General features: G+C 43.1%; 1 protein-coding gene across 5 annotated transcripts in view; it reads right to left on the bottom strand.

Moving 5' to 3' along the window:
- The window catches only part of Pdxdc1 (pyridoxal dependent decarboxylase domain containing 1), a 60,046-nt gene extending 52,274 nt beyond the window's left edge, over window positions 1-7,772 (bottom strand). For 3 of the 5 annotated variants that reach the window (XM_036197939.1, XM_036197936.1, XM_036197935.1), the window contains exon 1: window positions 7,301-7,771. In XM_036197939.1, coding sequence (XP_036053832.1) covers window positions 7,301-7,321 — 21 coding nt within the window. In that variant the 5' untranslated portion in view covers window positions 7,322-7,771. Of the gene's footprint in view, window positions 1-7,300 lie in introns of all 5 variants that reach the window. The other 2 variants (XM_036197940.1, XM_036197937.1) reach the window with 2 other exon arrangements.
- Between the last annotated feature and the right edge of the window lie 7,989 nt (window positions 7,773-15,761).

Genomic DNA, 15,761 nt, shown 5'->3' with positions numbered 1-15,761 from the left:
CTCCCACAGCCGTCCTCTGACCTACACAGGCATGTCAAGCAACCCCCATTAGAAACTTTAAAAACAAAAAGACACTTCTTTCTGTTTGAGTGTGTCTGTGAGGACATGAAGACATATTATAATTATTAATTCATAAAACATCATAATCTCCAATTTCAAAGGGATATATAGTTGTTGACAAGGTGTAACTACTAGTACTTGCAAATTTATGAGCAGGCAAAGAATATAAAAGAGCAAAAACATGCAACAGAGTGATAAAAATCTGTAAAGCTAAGGAAACAACAATACTAATAACATGAGACACCAAACATCAGTAACAGACAGAAGCACATGGAGGGACAAGAAAGGCATCAGTGGTGGTTTGAGTGACATGTCCCCCATAGTCTAGGGCATTTGAATATTTGGTCCCCAGTTGATAGCCCTACTGGAGAGCCCATTAGGAAGTATGGCCTTGCTGGAGGAAGTATGCACTGGGGACAAGATTTGAGGTTTTAAAGTCTCATTCCATCCCTATTTGACTCTCTATTTCCTGTCTGTGGTCCGAGATGTGGACTTCCAGCTGCTATGACTGCTGCCTGCTGTCTGTGCCATTATGAGTCCTAACCTAGAACTATAAGCCCAAAATAAACCATGTTGTCTTGGTCATCGTGGTGGTTTTTTTTTTGTTGTTGTTGTTGTTGTTGTTTGTTTGTTTGTTTGTTTTGTATGTGGAGCTGAGGATCGAACCCAGGGCCTTGTGTTTGCTAGGCAAGCGCTCTACCACTGAGCTAAATCCCCAACCCCTTGGTCATTGTCACAGCAACAGAAAAGTAATTAATACAGCATCCAAATCACCATCAGAAATACAAAGAAATTAAGAAATCCAAGTCTAAATTTAATTTCTTTTTTATTTCTATACTACTTTCTATTTCTCCTTCTTAGACAATGACTTATTTTAAAATGTACACCTATTAGCATATTGTGATGTGCATTCCTATAATATCAGCACCTGGGAGGTTGGAAAAAGTAGAGTTTGAAGTCCACTTGAACTACACTGCAAGATCTCATCTCAAAAATAAAACAAAACAAAGTAAAAATGTTGTCCTTCATTATACCATAACCCCTGCAGGAATCACATCTTATTCACTTCTTATCTCCAGCACTCAGCACTGGGTTCTGACCTTCAACTAATAAGGGTGTACAAATCAAAATATATTTCTGTTTTAAGTGAAAACATAAAACAGTCAATCTAGGCTAGAATGTAATTCACAATCCTGACTAGAACGTCAGGACTGGGGGGTGGGAGGAGAGCACCAAAAGCTCTGCCACAGACACCTCCGCAATCCAGGATAAAACAGAATCACCAAAGCCACAAACATGCTTCTTTGTTGAGATTGGTCCTGTATAGCCCTGGCAGTCCTACATAGATCTACATAGATCAGGCTGGCCTCAAACTCACAGAGATCCACTGGACTCTGCCATCTGAGTGCTGGGATTAAAGGTATGAGCCTGCATGCCCAGCCAAGGCCATATACTTTTAGGAGCAGAACTCTAAAACAGCAAATCCTATCCATCTCCTCTGATACCCAGCAATGGGTAATCATTTACCAAAATCCTCACTTTGCATGAGAGCTAGAATGTCAGCCCATCACGTCTATACAGAAGTCCCTCTACACTATGTGAAAGAGTGGGCTCTGTCACAGTACATACAAAAATCAATCATTTTAAACTTGCCTCGTTAGGATTCGTTTCTTGTGCTTAAATTTTTTTAAAAAAAGATTTGTTACTTTTCTTTTCTTTCTTTCTTTCTTTCTTTCTTTCTTTCTTTTTTTTTTTTTTTTAATTTGGAGCTTAGGATCCAACCCTGGGCCTTGAGCTTGCTAGGCAAGTGCTCTACCACTGAGCTAAATTCCCAACCCCAAGATTTGTTACTTTTATTTATGTGTATTTGTGTGAGGCTGCATAAATTTAAGAATATGATAAGCATATAGGTACTTTTGAAAGCCAGAGGGTGTTGGTACTGGAGTTACAGGCAGCTGTGAGCCATATTACATTAGTGCTGGAAGCCAAATTCAGGTCCTCTACAAGGGCAGTAGTCACTCAGACCACTAAGCCTTCTCTCCAGCCCTTTTTTCATGCTTTTTAAAGGCAGACATAAAAGTTCTGGCCATCCTTATCAATAATGATCAGGATGTTCTGCTCATACTGCTTTTGTTCCTCTTTATAAGCTTCTAACAGTAAGATAATAACTTTTCTTTTCAAAATCTGACTCAAAAGAGAAATATTTAGTTTAGGGTAAGGACAAGAACAAAAAATGAGAACCCGTGACACAGCTCAGACTGCTTACCTAGTACCTCCAAATCCCCAGTACTGCACAAAGCTAGGAGTGATGTGATGGCACATGCTTATAATCCCAGCACTCAGGAGGTGAGGATGGATCATGAGTTCCAGGTAATCCTTGGCTACACAGTGATATCCCATTTCAAAGACAAACAAAACAAAACAAAACGAACAACGATAGTGGGCCTGGGTAAAAAACAGAGTCGAAGTTGCCTCTTTCAGAGATAAGCAGCTCCTAACAAGTCAATTAAACCACCCAGCTCTACTGCATTGGTGATTGAAATGTTCTAGCACTGTGCTGCCCTGTATGTTAGCCACAAGCCCTATGTGGTTGATGAGCACTAAGAATATAGTTAGTGATGTGGTTAATACACTAAGGAAATGAACTGTTAGCTGTAGTGGATAGCCATCCCAGCATTGGCCTGGAAGTTCCAACCCCCATTGAGGCTTCGGTAATGGTCACGCCCACAGGCAGGGCGGAGGAGGAAGCGGAAGACCAAGGATCGGGAGGAGGTCTCTCTCTTGGTTCCAGGACCCTGGATGCTGGAGGTAGACCGAGCAAAGTTCTCCAGAGAACACCACCGGACTGCGCTATACCTTTGCCAGACCCTGCAACTACCCCTTCATTTGTAAGTTACCCCACAAAATAAACCTCCCTTTTAACTATATGGAGTGGCCTTAATAATTTCACCAATATCTGGCGCCCAACGTGGGGCACGAACCCACGACCCTGCTGTGGATGTCGCTCTGTGTAAATAAAGTTCTGATTGGCCAGTGGCCAGGCAGGAAGTATAGGCGGGACAAGAGAGAAGAGAATTCTGGGAAGTAGAAGGTTGGAGAGAGACACCGTCAGCTGCCGCCATGAAAAGCAACATGTAAAGACACTGGTAAGCCACAAGCCATGTGGCAAAGTATAGACTAACAGAAATGGGTTAATTTAAGATAGAAGAAGCAGATAACAAGAAGCCTGCCACGGCCATACAGTTTCTAAACAATGTAAGTTTCTGTGTGCTTTCTTGGTTGGGTCTGAGAAACTGTGGGACTGGTGGGTAAGAGAGATTTGTCCTGACTGGGCCAGGCAGGAAAACTCTAACTACAGTTAGCCCTGCTTGATTTCAGTATATCTAGATTTAAGTTGGCATGCATAACTAGTGGCTCCCTAACTGAACAGCAGGGTTGGAAGTTAATGATTCCCAACCAGAGGCAATTCAGCCCACCCCATCTGGAGCCATTTTTAATTGTCACAGCTGGGAGTGTACTACTAGAACCTAGTGGATGGAGGCCAGGGATCCTGTTAAACATGTTGCATTGCAATGAACCTCCCACACATAAGAATCAGTTGACAAATATCAGCATTTGAGGAGCTTGAAAAATTCTGTCCTGAGTTTGCTCACAGGTGGAGTTAAAGCAAACATAAAACAAATTGCAGAACACCTTGTCTAAACAGAATATCCAGGAAGAATGACATTTTTCATTCAACATAAAAAGGTTTAAAGCAGCACGATAATACTGAAAAATGAATGTGGTGAAAACTGAATATGGTCTCTCATACTTCTTGGGTTAGTACTGACTTAAATATTAACATAATATTAAAATTATTCAGGACCGTGTTTCTTTTTGTTTTTCAATTGTTTTTCTTTATTTATGTGTACATGTGTGTGTCTGTATGCATGCCATATTTGTGCAAGTACTTTCTGAAGCTAGAGAGGGTGTCAGATCCCCTGAAGCTGTAGTTACAGGTGATCAAGAGCCATCTTGGATCCTCTGAAGGATCAGTACACACTCCTAACCACTAAGCTATCTCTCCAGCTCCAGAACCCTGTTTCTTACATGTTGAAAATAAGGTGCTAGAAAATATCTCCCCACTTAAATTTTTTTTTCCAGATTTATTTTATATGTAATGGGAGTTCTGCCTGCATGTTTGTCTGTGCACAACATACACATATCTGAGGCCAGAAGAGGATGTTGGATCCCAAGGAGGTGGTGGTACAGATGGTTGTGAGCCACCATGTGGGTGCTGGGAATCAAACCTGGGTCCTCTGGAAGAGCAACACTGCTCTTAACCACTAAACCATCTCTCCAGCCCCCTAACCATTTTTATTTTACAGATCTACTTATAAAGAATTATTATCAGAGGAACAATCACCTCAGTTTTTCCCAGTTCTCTTTCTACTTGTCCCTTCGATTAGCCTATCTGGTGTGGAGTCATCACTCATTTTAGATACCACTGTGAAAGAAAACCAAATTAAGGTAAGGAAAGGGATTATGATGTCAGATTTGCAAGTTTGCATATCACCTCAAGAAAAAGCAGAGGTACACAGACAGTTATAGTTTGATGAAGGGACATGTATGGAGTGATTCTACTGACTGATGATCACATACTATATTCTAGAGCAGTGGTTCTTAACCTCCTTAATGCTGTGACCCTTTAATACAGTTCCTCATGTTGTGGTGACCCCTAACCATAAAATTATTTCGTTATTACTTCATAACTGTAATTGTGCTACTGTTATGAATTGTAATGTAAATGTCTGATATGCAAGATATCTGATATTCTACTCCTTTTGGGTCACAACCCACATGTTGAGAACCACTGTCCTAGAGGACATGCTATTGAAGTTTCAGAGGATGAATATCAAATAACATTGTGGTTTCTGTGGCTCTATAAATTATACATGGATCAGATGAAGCAGGATTATTCAGGAACTACTCAAATAGCTCTCAAATTTACATTAGAAATATAGACTCTAGCCCAAATTAGCCTATTCCTCAAAGAAATAGGAACGGACATAATGTTTCACTTCAATCCAAACTATTTTTTCAGAACAGAGTCATCTAATTCTTATTACATCAAAGCCTTTCCTGTCCATTTATCATTAACAGAAATTATTCATTATATCTAAAGTGCTCTATTACTTCATAGAATATAAAAATAAGAGCCCTAGCTTCCCTCCCCCTCCCCAAGATAGGGCTTCTCTGTGCAGCCTTAGCAGTCCTGGAACTCATTCTGTAGACCAGGCTGGCCTCGAACTCACAAGATCAGCCTTTTTCTGGCTCCCAAGTGATGCGACTAAAAGCTAGCTTTTAAAACAAAACTTACATTTATAATTTTCACACTAGCCTAAAGCAGGGACTTTCAGCTCACATATTCTGAATTCCTCAAAGTTCAATGTAATTTAAGTTCCAGCCCTTTAAGCATGCTGGAGTTTCAGTACCTCTTCAGATCTTCTTTGGAGGGTTTAAAATATCTTATCATAATATATATATATATATATATATATATATATATATATATATATATATAATATTATCATATAATACTCAGAAAAATTTACAGTAGGATTCCTAACCACTTTTAGTTTTCAGATATTCTCAGAGGAAAGATCATCTCGGTTCTTTCAGGTTTCTAATGGAATGACATAAAGCCGTGTTAAGAAATGAGAAACACAGAAAGGTCATTTTCAGCATCATTTTGTATTCAACTTCTGGAGTTACACACATGATCTCAACCAGTTTCCTCAGCTTCTGCATTGCTGATACTTCTCTGATATGTGGAACTGTCCTGTGCAACAGAGGATATTCAACAGTATCCTTGATTTCTTCCTACTAGGTCCCAGCAGTACCTCTCTTGTGACACTCTAGTCTAAAACATCTCCAGAAATTGCCAAATGTCCCCTAGAGAACAAACCTAATCTAAGTTAAGAATTATCAATCTTGAGTGAAACTCATGATACCAAAAAGTAGACACTATGCTAATCAGAAGAACCAAGAAAAAAGCCGTATCTTCTTCCTTGATTGTGTTCCATCCAATTTATGCTAAATAGCCGAGGAGCAAGATATGCCACTGTGTGCACAGGAAGACATCTGGCTCAATTTCTACAATTACTGCCTTCAACTCTCCAATGACAAGTGAACACAACTACAACAGCTGCTTCTTTGCAAGCCAGGCATGATGGCACACTCCTGTAATTCTAGCAGCAGTTTGGGGGGGCGGGCAGAGGCAAGAGACACACTTTAAGTTTGAGGTCAGCCTAGTCTATAGTGAGTTATAGACTAGCCAAGGTTACTTCACAAGACCGGGGGTGGGGGTGAGGGGGCGGGGAGGGAAGGACAGAGAGAGACAGAGAAGGGTGGTGGTGGGAAAAGCAGGTTTACACCACATCGGACAGAGAGACAAGACTGCGAGGACAGAATGTAAGCACTGAGAACCCAAGCACAGTTCTCAATTGCCCGCCCTATGGTGGGAACAACTAGAATCCATTCAACACGCCCGAGCAGTCAGCCAGGTCCACCAAGTGACTATTGCCCCAAGGGGTAAACAGGGTAAGACGCAGGTTACCGTGGACTTGATGCTGGCCTGAAGGCCTCCAATAGTTCTCAGAAAGAGGAACCCAAGTCCTTGTAAGACCAACTTGGACCGCCCCTACCCCAAATAAACTCACCATTTACAGGACCCACCCATTTCTGGATCCTAGGGGTTCTAGCCCGTGTTTCGCAGGCTACAGCATCGGAATCACGTGGGGAACTTGTTAAACTCAACAAACTGAGTCCCCAGCCACAACAGCTTCAGGCCACAGGCTCCAAATCCATATTTTTACCAAGGTCCCCAGGTGATTACTACTCCCGCCAAAGTTCACAATTTGTCTCCTAACTTGGAAACCACTGTGGCTTCGCAGTGGGCTCCATGACAACTAGGACTGCTTCCTGTGCGCTTCTGGGGCTCACACCGATTGCTCCTGTCATCCCACAGGGCCAGCGCCAGTTCAGGCCCAGCCCCAAGCCGAGCCTCCGGAAGCCAAGGCTGGCTCCCACAGCGCCGGGCCCACCTCCCTCAGCTACTCCGTCGTGACGGAGGCTGACCCGGGCCGGACGCCCTCCTCCGGCGACCTCCTCAGCCCCTGGCCCCCTTTCCCAGCGGGAAACAGTCGCCCGGGAGGCGGAGACCCGGGGCCGCAGCAACGCCCGATCTCTCCATACCGACCTTCTCCAGGGACGCGTCCATGGCTGAGGCGTCCGGCGATGTGCCCGCGGTGCCGGACACTACTTCCGCCTCCCGCGGCCCGCAGCGGTTTCCACGCTGGCAGCGCTGACGTCCCCCGCGCCCGCAGCCGGCGGGGCGGAGAGGAGGAGGAGCTGCCCCGCGGCGCGGCCGGCAGGGACGAAGGCGGGGCGAGACCCGGCGGACGGGGCGGGGCCTCTCTGGGCGGGGCCTCCCAGGCTTCCGTACTCAGGTACCTGTCACGCCGGCCGGTCCTAACGCTGCCACGTGAAGGGAACCAGGCTGTGGAGCGATCCAAAATCAACGTTGCCAGAAGCCTGTCGCGACCGTCGAGGAAGAACTACAATAAATAGGAATGTGCCATCCACCGTGTAAAATAGTAGAGACGCAACAGTGCTTCCAGAGTCAGGCTTCCAAGTTCTCCGCTGTCAACACCCGTCAGGAATGGGATAGTCCGTTTACCTCAGAAGCCTGAGGCCACGCCCACCCTTGCGCATGCGCAGAACCACGACTGCCGCTGGCTCTTGGTTTTTTTTTTTTTTTTTTTTTTTTTTGTGAGGTTGAACGGTGGTCTCACTTCTTTACTGACTGCTGTTTGGATCGGATGCTGCTGATCAGAGCTAAATGTATTTCTGTCAGCTCTTCCCTCAGAAGTCCAGGTGGAAACGAATTTGAGACTGCTGGTCTGGCGTCCTCATTCATGTCACAATGATGGCTTGTCGGGAAATGGGTAATAATAATATATAATAATAATAATATATAGGTAGGTCTGTTGCCTTTTCATTTTATATCACAGCAGCCGTTTGATATGGAGATCATTATGATCCATGTTAGGGTTTAGTCTCCAGCACCGCGGCAATACACCGCTCTGTCTCCCCTCCACTCCCGCTAGGTGGGGGTGGTGCGTTTTTAGTGAGTAGGAGCCGGCATGATTTTTTTTTCCTACCTCGCTCCGACTACTCAGGGGTAGCTGAAATGGGATCTACCACTGTTGCGGTCAGTGAAACTTCTGGTCAGAAGACTGGTGATGATACTAAAAGCCACAAAGCAGTCTCTACCCACTCCTGTTTCTTAGGCATCGCCTCTCAAGCCTAGGTCACTTTGTCAGTGTAGTAATTAATCTGCTCTGGGTCTCTACTTCGCATTTGGATAATTGGCCTGCTTGTGTTAATAAAAGTATTTCCAAGCCAAGGAAATCATGTGTATTGCTGTAGAGTGCGAAAGCGAGAGACTCACCAAAGAACTGTAAAACAAAAGCAAAACCCGGAATGATGAAATGGTACACCTCAAAGACTGAAAATTGAATATGCTCCTGCTTGGGCAAAACAATGTGTTATGGAATTTCCCAAACGTTTAGAAAAGTCGAAAGAATTGCAGTGAACAATCACATGCCCACTAGCTAGATTAATTACCCAGTTACCATTTTCAGATATTTGTTTTGATCACATATGTATTCAGATAACCATCCAGCTATATATGTGTTGATGTATTACATCTCTGAACACCTCAATATAAAGACTCAATATTTAGGCAGAGGCACAAAGAATGCACCCCCCTCCCCGGAAGAGTTGGAGGCCAGTCTAGGATACATATCAAATTTCAAACCAGTCATAGCTACTTAATGAGACCCTGTCTCCAAACAAAACAGAACTAAGGGGCCAGCTGGTAAAGGTGATTGCCACAAAGCCTGATGACCTGAATTTGATCCCTGGAACCTATATGATGGATGGTGAGAACCAACTTATGCAAGTTGTTCTCTGACTTGCGTGTGCATGCCTGTGCACTCAATATTTAAAATGACAACAAAAACTCTCAAAAAAAAAAATAAAAACAACTCACAGCCTATAGAGATGGCCACTAAGCCTGGGCTTGAATGTTTCCATGGGATTCACACAATGGAAAGAAAACTGACTCTGGAGTTGTCCTCTGACCTCTGCCTGTGCACACATGCACTTTTAAAAAGAAGCTCCTAAGTGTAAAGTTCCCTCTAGGTATATGAGGATTGTTTTTAAAAGTACATTCAAGCCAAGTGTGGTGGCCCATGCTTTTAATCCTAGCACTTGGGAGGCAGAGTCAGGTGGATCTCCATGAGTTCCAGGCCAACCTTGTCTCAAAGAAACAAAAACAAAAAACAGATTGAACCACTGACATATGGCTTATATATGGTGAACTTTTACATCATTAGTATTATTGAGATAGGGTCTCACTATGTAGCCTGGCTGTCTTGCTATTCACTGTGTAGACCAACTTTGAACTTGAATGAATCCTCTCTTCTCCCAAATGCTGGGATTATAGGTGTCAGCCATCACACTGAATTAAGACTTTTCTTGAGGGCTGGAGAAATGGCTCAGCAGTTAGGAGCACTTGGCTGCTCTTCCAAAGGACCAGGGTTCAATTCCTAGCACTCACATGGCAGCTCACAACTGAATGCATCTCCAATCCCAGTGGAATCCAATGCCCTCTTCTAGCATTGCATAAGTGGTGCATATACATGCAGACAAAACACCCATACACATAAAAATAATAAAATGTGAAACATTCTTCTTGAACAGGAAACCATAAACTGGGGGAGGTATGTAGTTCTTTTTTTTCCTTTAAATTCCACCACATAATTTTGTTGTATTCTGAATAATTACAGCCATATTGTAGATAAATATTTTAATAATATTTGACATACATGGATGATTTATTATTCACTGCAGAAATGCAAAAATGATACAAGATAGCTCAGTGGGCCTGCTGCCGAGACTGATGATCTCCAGAACCCACATTATGGAAGGAGAGGAATGACTCCCTAAAGTTGCTCTCTGACCTCCATACACACTCAAGAACACACACACACACACACACACACACACACACACACACACAACACAAATCAATAAATACATATAACCCAAGGTTCTTTTAAAATAATAACTATTAAAGAGTGTAAGGGAGCCAGGCTGTGGTGGTACACACCTTTAATCCCAGCTCTCGGGAGGCAGAACCAGGCAGATCTCTGTGAGTTCCTGGTCTATAGAGCGAGTTCCAGGACAGGCTCCAAAGCTACACAGAGAAACCCTGTCTCAAAAAACCAAAAAAACCAAAAAAGTGTAAGGGAAGAACATGATGAATAAAGACAGGGATGGAATTACTGCTATCCTCAGTTCCATTCTAGGGATAAGTAGGTGCTTGGGAAAAGGCTAAGTGAAGATAGCTTCATTATTATTATTCTTCCAGGGGTTTTATTGGTTTTGAGACAGGGTCTTGTTATTTATCCCAGGCTGGCCTCAGAACTCCCAGCACTCTTTCTACCTCAGCCTTTCAAGTGTTGGGATAACAAGCATGTGTTACCATGCTCAAATATACAGAACTTTAATGTAGTATTTAGACATAAAGAAACCCCTAGAATAAAAAAGTAACAAAATCAGAAGTTAAAGATGATAGGCCTTATAGTGTAAATGGCAACAAATTTCTCAGTAGTTACTAAATTAAGGAATACATCTAGCAGTTCTAGTGAACATCTGTAATTCCAGCAATTGGGAGGCAGAGGCAGGATTAGAATTAGAGAATTAGAAATTTAAGGACAATATCATCATTGTAGCAAGTTCAAGGCAAGCCTGGGCTACAATGAGACATAATCTCAACAGTGGGGGAAGCACAAACTTGATGGCCTGAATTTGGTCCCAGAGCCCACAAAAAAAGATGTATACCATAGCTCACATTTCTATGGTGAGATGAGAGGCAGAGACAAGAGAATCCTCCAGTAGCTTGTGGGGAGTACTGAAAGCCACAGCAGGGGAAAAACAAAAACAAACAAACAAAAACCAAGAGAAACCCTGCCTTACCAAGGCAAGAAATGACTCCTAAAAGTGTCTTATGCACATTGTATATATTCATAAATAAACAAATGTAATAAAAAAGAAATAGATTCCAACATTTTAAAAGGCATACTAGACAGTTTCAGAGATTACTTTGGTAAAGAACAATATCTAGAGGGGCCCCCAAGCAGTGGGATCAGGATCTATCCCTGGTGAATGAGCTGGCTTTTTGGAATCTACTACCTATGGTGGGACACCTTGCACAGCCTTGATGTAGGGGAGGTCTTGGACCTGCCTCTGCTGAATGCACCAGGCTCTGCTGACTCCCATGGGAGGCCTTGTCTTGTTGGAGGAGAGAATGAGCGGGGGTGGCAGAAAATCTGGAGGAGTTGGATGAGGTAGGAGAGGGGTATCTGTGATTGGTGTGTAAAATGAATAAAAATTTCCTAAAAAAAAAAAAAAAACCGAAAGGAAGAAAGAAAGAAAGAAAGGAAGAAAGAAAGAAAGAAAGAAAGGAAGAAAGAAAGAAAGAAAGAAAGAAAGAAAGAAAAAGAACAGCATCTAGAGGTAGTAGAGGTAGCAACCCTGAGAGAACCTATATCTTAGCTTGCTCCTTTTGGGGATAATACAGTTTTTAAAGAAACAAACAAACAAACCAGGCGCTGGCGGCGCACAACTTTAATCCCAGCACTCGGGAGGCAGAGCCAGGCAGATCTCTGTGAGTTTGAGGCCATCCTGGGCTACAGAGCGAGATCCAGGACAGGAACCAAAACAGAGAAACCCTGTCTCGAAACACACACATGCACGCACGCACATATACATACTAGCCAACCAGAGCTATATGAGATTTGCCTCAAACAACAATAACAACAAAGACTGCCATTTACTTGGACAGCAGAACAGCACTCAGGAGAGCCATCTGTCCCAGAGTCTCTTGTTAAACAGTATAAAGGCAACTTAAACATGCAGATCAGCACAATGGCACCTTTGGTAACTGCCTACTTTTAAGCTTGAGAATGTCTCATGTTCAACTGTCATAACTGTGTCTTCTACACTATGTGTCTTAGCTGAATTCATCTGATAGAGATTATCAGGACCAGGGAAGAGAAGAGAACAGAGAGCAAGTTTCTGGTAACAAGATGACTTATTATACAAGAGTGTATGTAGCTGTAAGTTTTCTCCAGTCCTGCCCCAGTCCTGCAGTCTGTAGCCACTTATAAAATAACCACTGAAAGGCTTAATATTATTTACAAACTGTATGGTCTATGGCAGGCCTCTTGCTAGCTAGCTATTGTAACTTAACACATTTCTGTTAATCTGTAAGTTGCCATGTGGCTGTGGCTTACTGGTATTTACACATCTTGTTTCTGGTGTTGCTGGCGTCTCTCTCCTCTGCCTTTTTTCTTCCTGTCCCCTCTTCAATTTCCCGTCTAACCATCACCTGACATGCCATAGACCAACAGCTTTATTTATCAACTGATCAGAGCAACACTTAATCACAGCATAGAGAAAGACATCCCACAGCACAAGAGTAAGCGGAAGAATTTTTTATGACCAGAACAAAAAGAGAAAGGAAAGAAGAGAGTTTCTGTGACTTGTCTTGGGGAAGAGAAATTCTAGTCCCTGTGGCCTGCCTCAGCAGTGGAGTTATGAGGTAGGAACTGTGGGCAGACATTATAAATCAGAGCTACAGAGTAGTAGGTCACATCTGTAATCCTACCACTTAGGAGTCTGAGACAGGAGGTCTTCTGTGAGTTTAAGGCCAGCCTGGGCTGCATCCTAAGTTCTAAGCCAGACTTGGGTACATGAGACCCTATCTCATAAAGTATAAAGCGCACATTCATGCACAGACACACACACACACAAATAGAAAAACAAAAAAAACCAAAAAACCAATCTAGCGTTGAGGAGATGGCTCAGCTTTCTCAGATGGCCTGGGCTTGATTCCCAGCATCTACACAGTGGTTCACAGCCATCTTCAACTCCAGTTCCAGGGGTTCTAATGCCCTCTTCTGGCCTCTGTGGGCCCTACAGGAAAATAGTACACAGACACACATAGAGGCAAAACAAAGCTTAAGTTTAAAGATTACGGAGCTAGAAGGATGACTCTGAAGTCAAAAGTACTTGTTGACCTTTCAGAAGACCAGAGTTCAGTTCCCAGAACCCACCTCAGCAGCTCACAGCCAACTAACTCTAAGTCCAGCTTCAGGCAACCCAATGCCCTCTTCTGGCCTTAGTGAGCACCCCTGTCGTGCACATATAGGCACATACACATAAATAATAAAATAAACCCTTTTGTAGAATCCAGTAAATAAAATGCTCTGGTTTACTTATTTCTCCTTGAGAATATCCTGTTGTAAATGAAGTGGTAAGGTGTTTTTTTTTTCAGGCATACTTTTAGATTTAGGGATGAGGGAAGAGTGAAAGTCTGGCAAAACTCATGTTTACAGACATTTTGGCCCTAAGAAAGAAGAAACTGTTTGCTGCTTTTGACATCCTTGTTTGAGATATCTTCAGAGAACACATCTCTTCTTTTCTGTAGGCAGTTTTGGCCTAATCAGTGGTGAAGCCTCTTGACTCACAGGAAAGGTACAGTAGACCCCAGGTGAGGAGCTTCTTCCTTCCTACTCCCCTAACTCTCCACCTTTCTGTCTTGCCTTGGACCCTCAGTACCACTGTTCATGGGATCCAGCCTGCTCTGCCCATAGTGTGGCATGCTAAGCACTGAAACTACACGTTTTGCAGAAAGGGTATAGCCCAGTTCTGAGCAAGCAGCTAGGAGGCTTGAGGCTCTAGGATCCAAGCCTGCCCTGAAGAAAGAACACTGGATTCACAAGGCACTCCAATGTTAAAAGACCATAGACTCAGCTAGAAGAGTAGGACTCAGGGGTACACATGAGATAAAGATGCAGGATAGTGGGAGGCATGGGGAAATGTTATTGGAGGAAGGAAAAAGTGAAGTGGCCTCTGTACATGTAATCAACCTGGCTCCTCAGAAGATTTATGTTCAGAAAGCATGGGGACCTGGGCTTTCATACCCAGCACCCAGGTAAAATCAGTATCAGAGCACACACCCCAGCACTAGGGATGTGTATGTGGGGAGCTAGTCATAACCCCCAGGTACCATAGGAGAACCTGTCTCAAAAATAAGGTAGAAGCCAGGCATGGTGGGTGCAAACCTTTATTCCCAGCCATCAGGAGGCAAGAGGTCCTAACTTCAGGGTCAGCCGGGTCTACACAGAGAGTTCCAAACCAGCAAAGCCTACATTTTGATACTTTGTCTCAAAAACGAAACAAACAACAAAATAATAAGGCAGGGAGTGAAAAGGAAGACACTTGGCACCAGCCTCAGGCCTCACATGCACAATACAAGCACACACAAAAGGCAAAGGAAAATGTCAGCCTTGTCATATTCTGAGGGCATTTGATGCTCTAATTGGTGTTTTATAAGTATGGATTGGGGTCTAAGGGTACCATATTGGATTGCCAGGTGCTACTGTCCCTGAACAAAGATATTTGGGCAGACATCATCCATTAAGGAACAGAAGCAATTTCAAGAGTGAAAAATAGCTGGGTGGTGGTATTTGATCCCAATACTTGGGAGGCAGAGGCAGGCAGATCTCTGTGAGTCCGAGGCCAGCCTATTCTACAGAGTGAGTTCCAGGACAGCTAGGACTGTTACACAGAGACACCCTGTCTGGAAAAACAAAAAAACAAAACAAAAGAGTAGGAAATAGACCAAGGTTGTAAAGGCCAGAAGCTCAGTGACAGATGCTAGGCCATGATGCTTGTGACCCTCTATAGGTCATTTACACAGCACTTGCCTTTCCCTGTAGCTTGAGAGCTTCTCTCCAGGTGCCACCAAGCCCCCATGGGCCCACAACCCACGTATAAAATATAAACTGTATGGCCGTGGCAGGCTTCTTGTTACCTACTTCTTCTATCTTAAATTAACCCATTTTTATTAATCTATAACTTGTCACATGGCTTGTGGCTTACCTGTACCTTACATCTTGCTTGTCATGGTGTTGGCTGGCAGCTCTCTTGACTCCACCTTCCACTTCCCCCAATTCTCCTCTCTCTTGTCCTGCCTATACTTCCTGCCTGGCTACTGGCCAATCAGTGTTTTATTTACTAACCAATCAGAGGAACACATTTGGCATACAGAACATTCCATAGCACTTCACCTTTTCTTTGTTTTTCAAAAAGGAAGCTTTTAACTTTCATATAATAAAATTACAGATAGCGAAACAATTATCAAGCAAGAATTACAGTTATAATATCTAGTCTATTTATAATAACTAGTCTATTTGGCAAAATTAAAGAAGGTATCTTATCTATCTTATATTTGTGAGTCTAAGGTTTCATATCTAACTTACCTTTTATCATAACTAAGGAAAATTCTAACTATCTAGCTTCAACTACACCAAAGACCTCAGAAGGTCCTGAGAAACCAGAGAAGGATGCAATCCCCATCTGTATATTGGGATTGTTCCTTTCAGAAAACCTTCATTAATTTATTTTGTTGGGAGAGAAGTGTGTGTGTGTGCCAGTGTGGAGTTCCACCATATGTGCTCCACCTAAGTGGCAAGTGCTTTTACCCACTGAGCAATCTTGCCAGCCTCTAGGGCTTTTCTTGT

The sequence above is a fragment of the Onychomys torridus genome, chromosome 8 (assembly GCF_903995425.1).
Source record: "Onychomys torridus chromosome 8, mOncTor1.1, whole genome shotgun sequence".
NCBI classification, from domain to species: Eukaryota; Metazoa; Chordata; class Mammalia; order Rodentia; family Cricetidae; genus Onychomys; species Onychomys torridus.
Note: the sequence above shows the minus strand (reverse complement) of the source record. Positions and strands in the feature narration are given on the sequence as shown.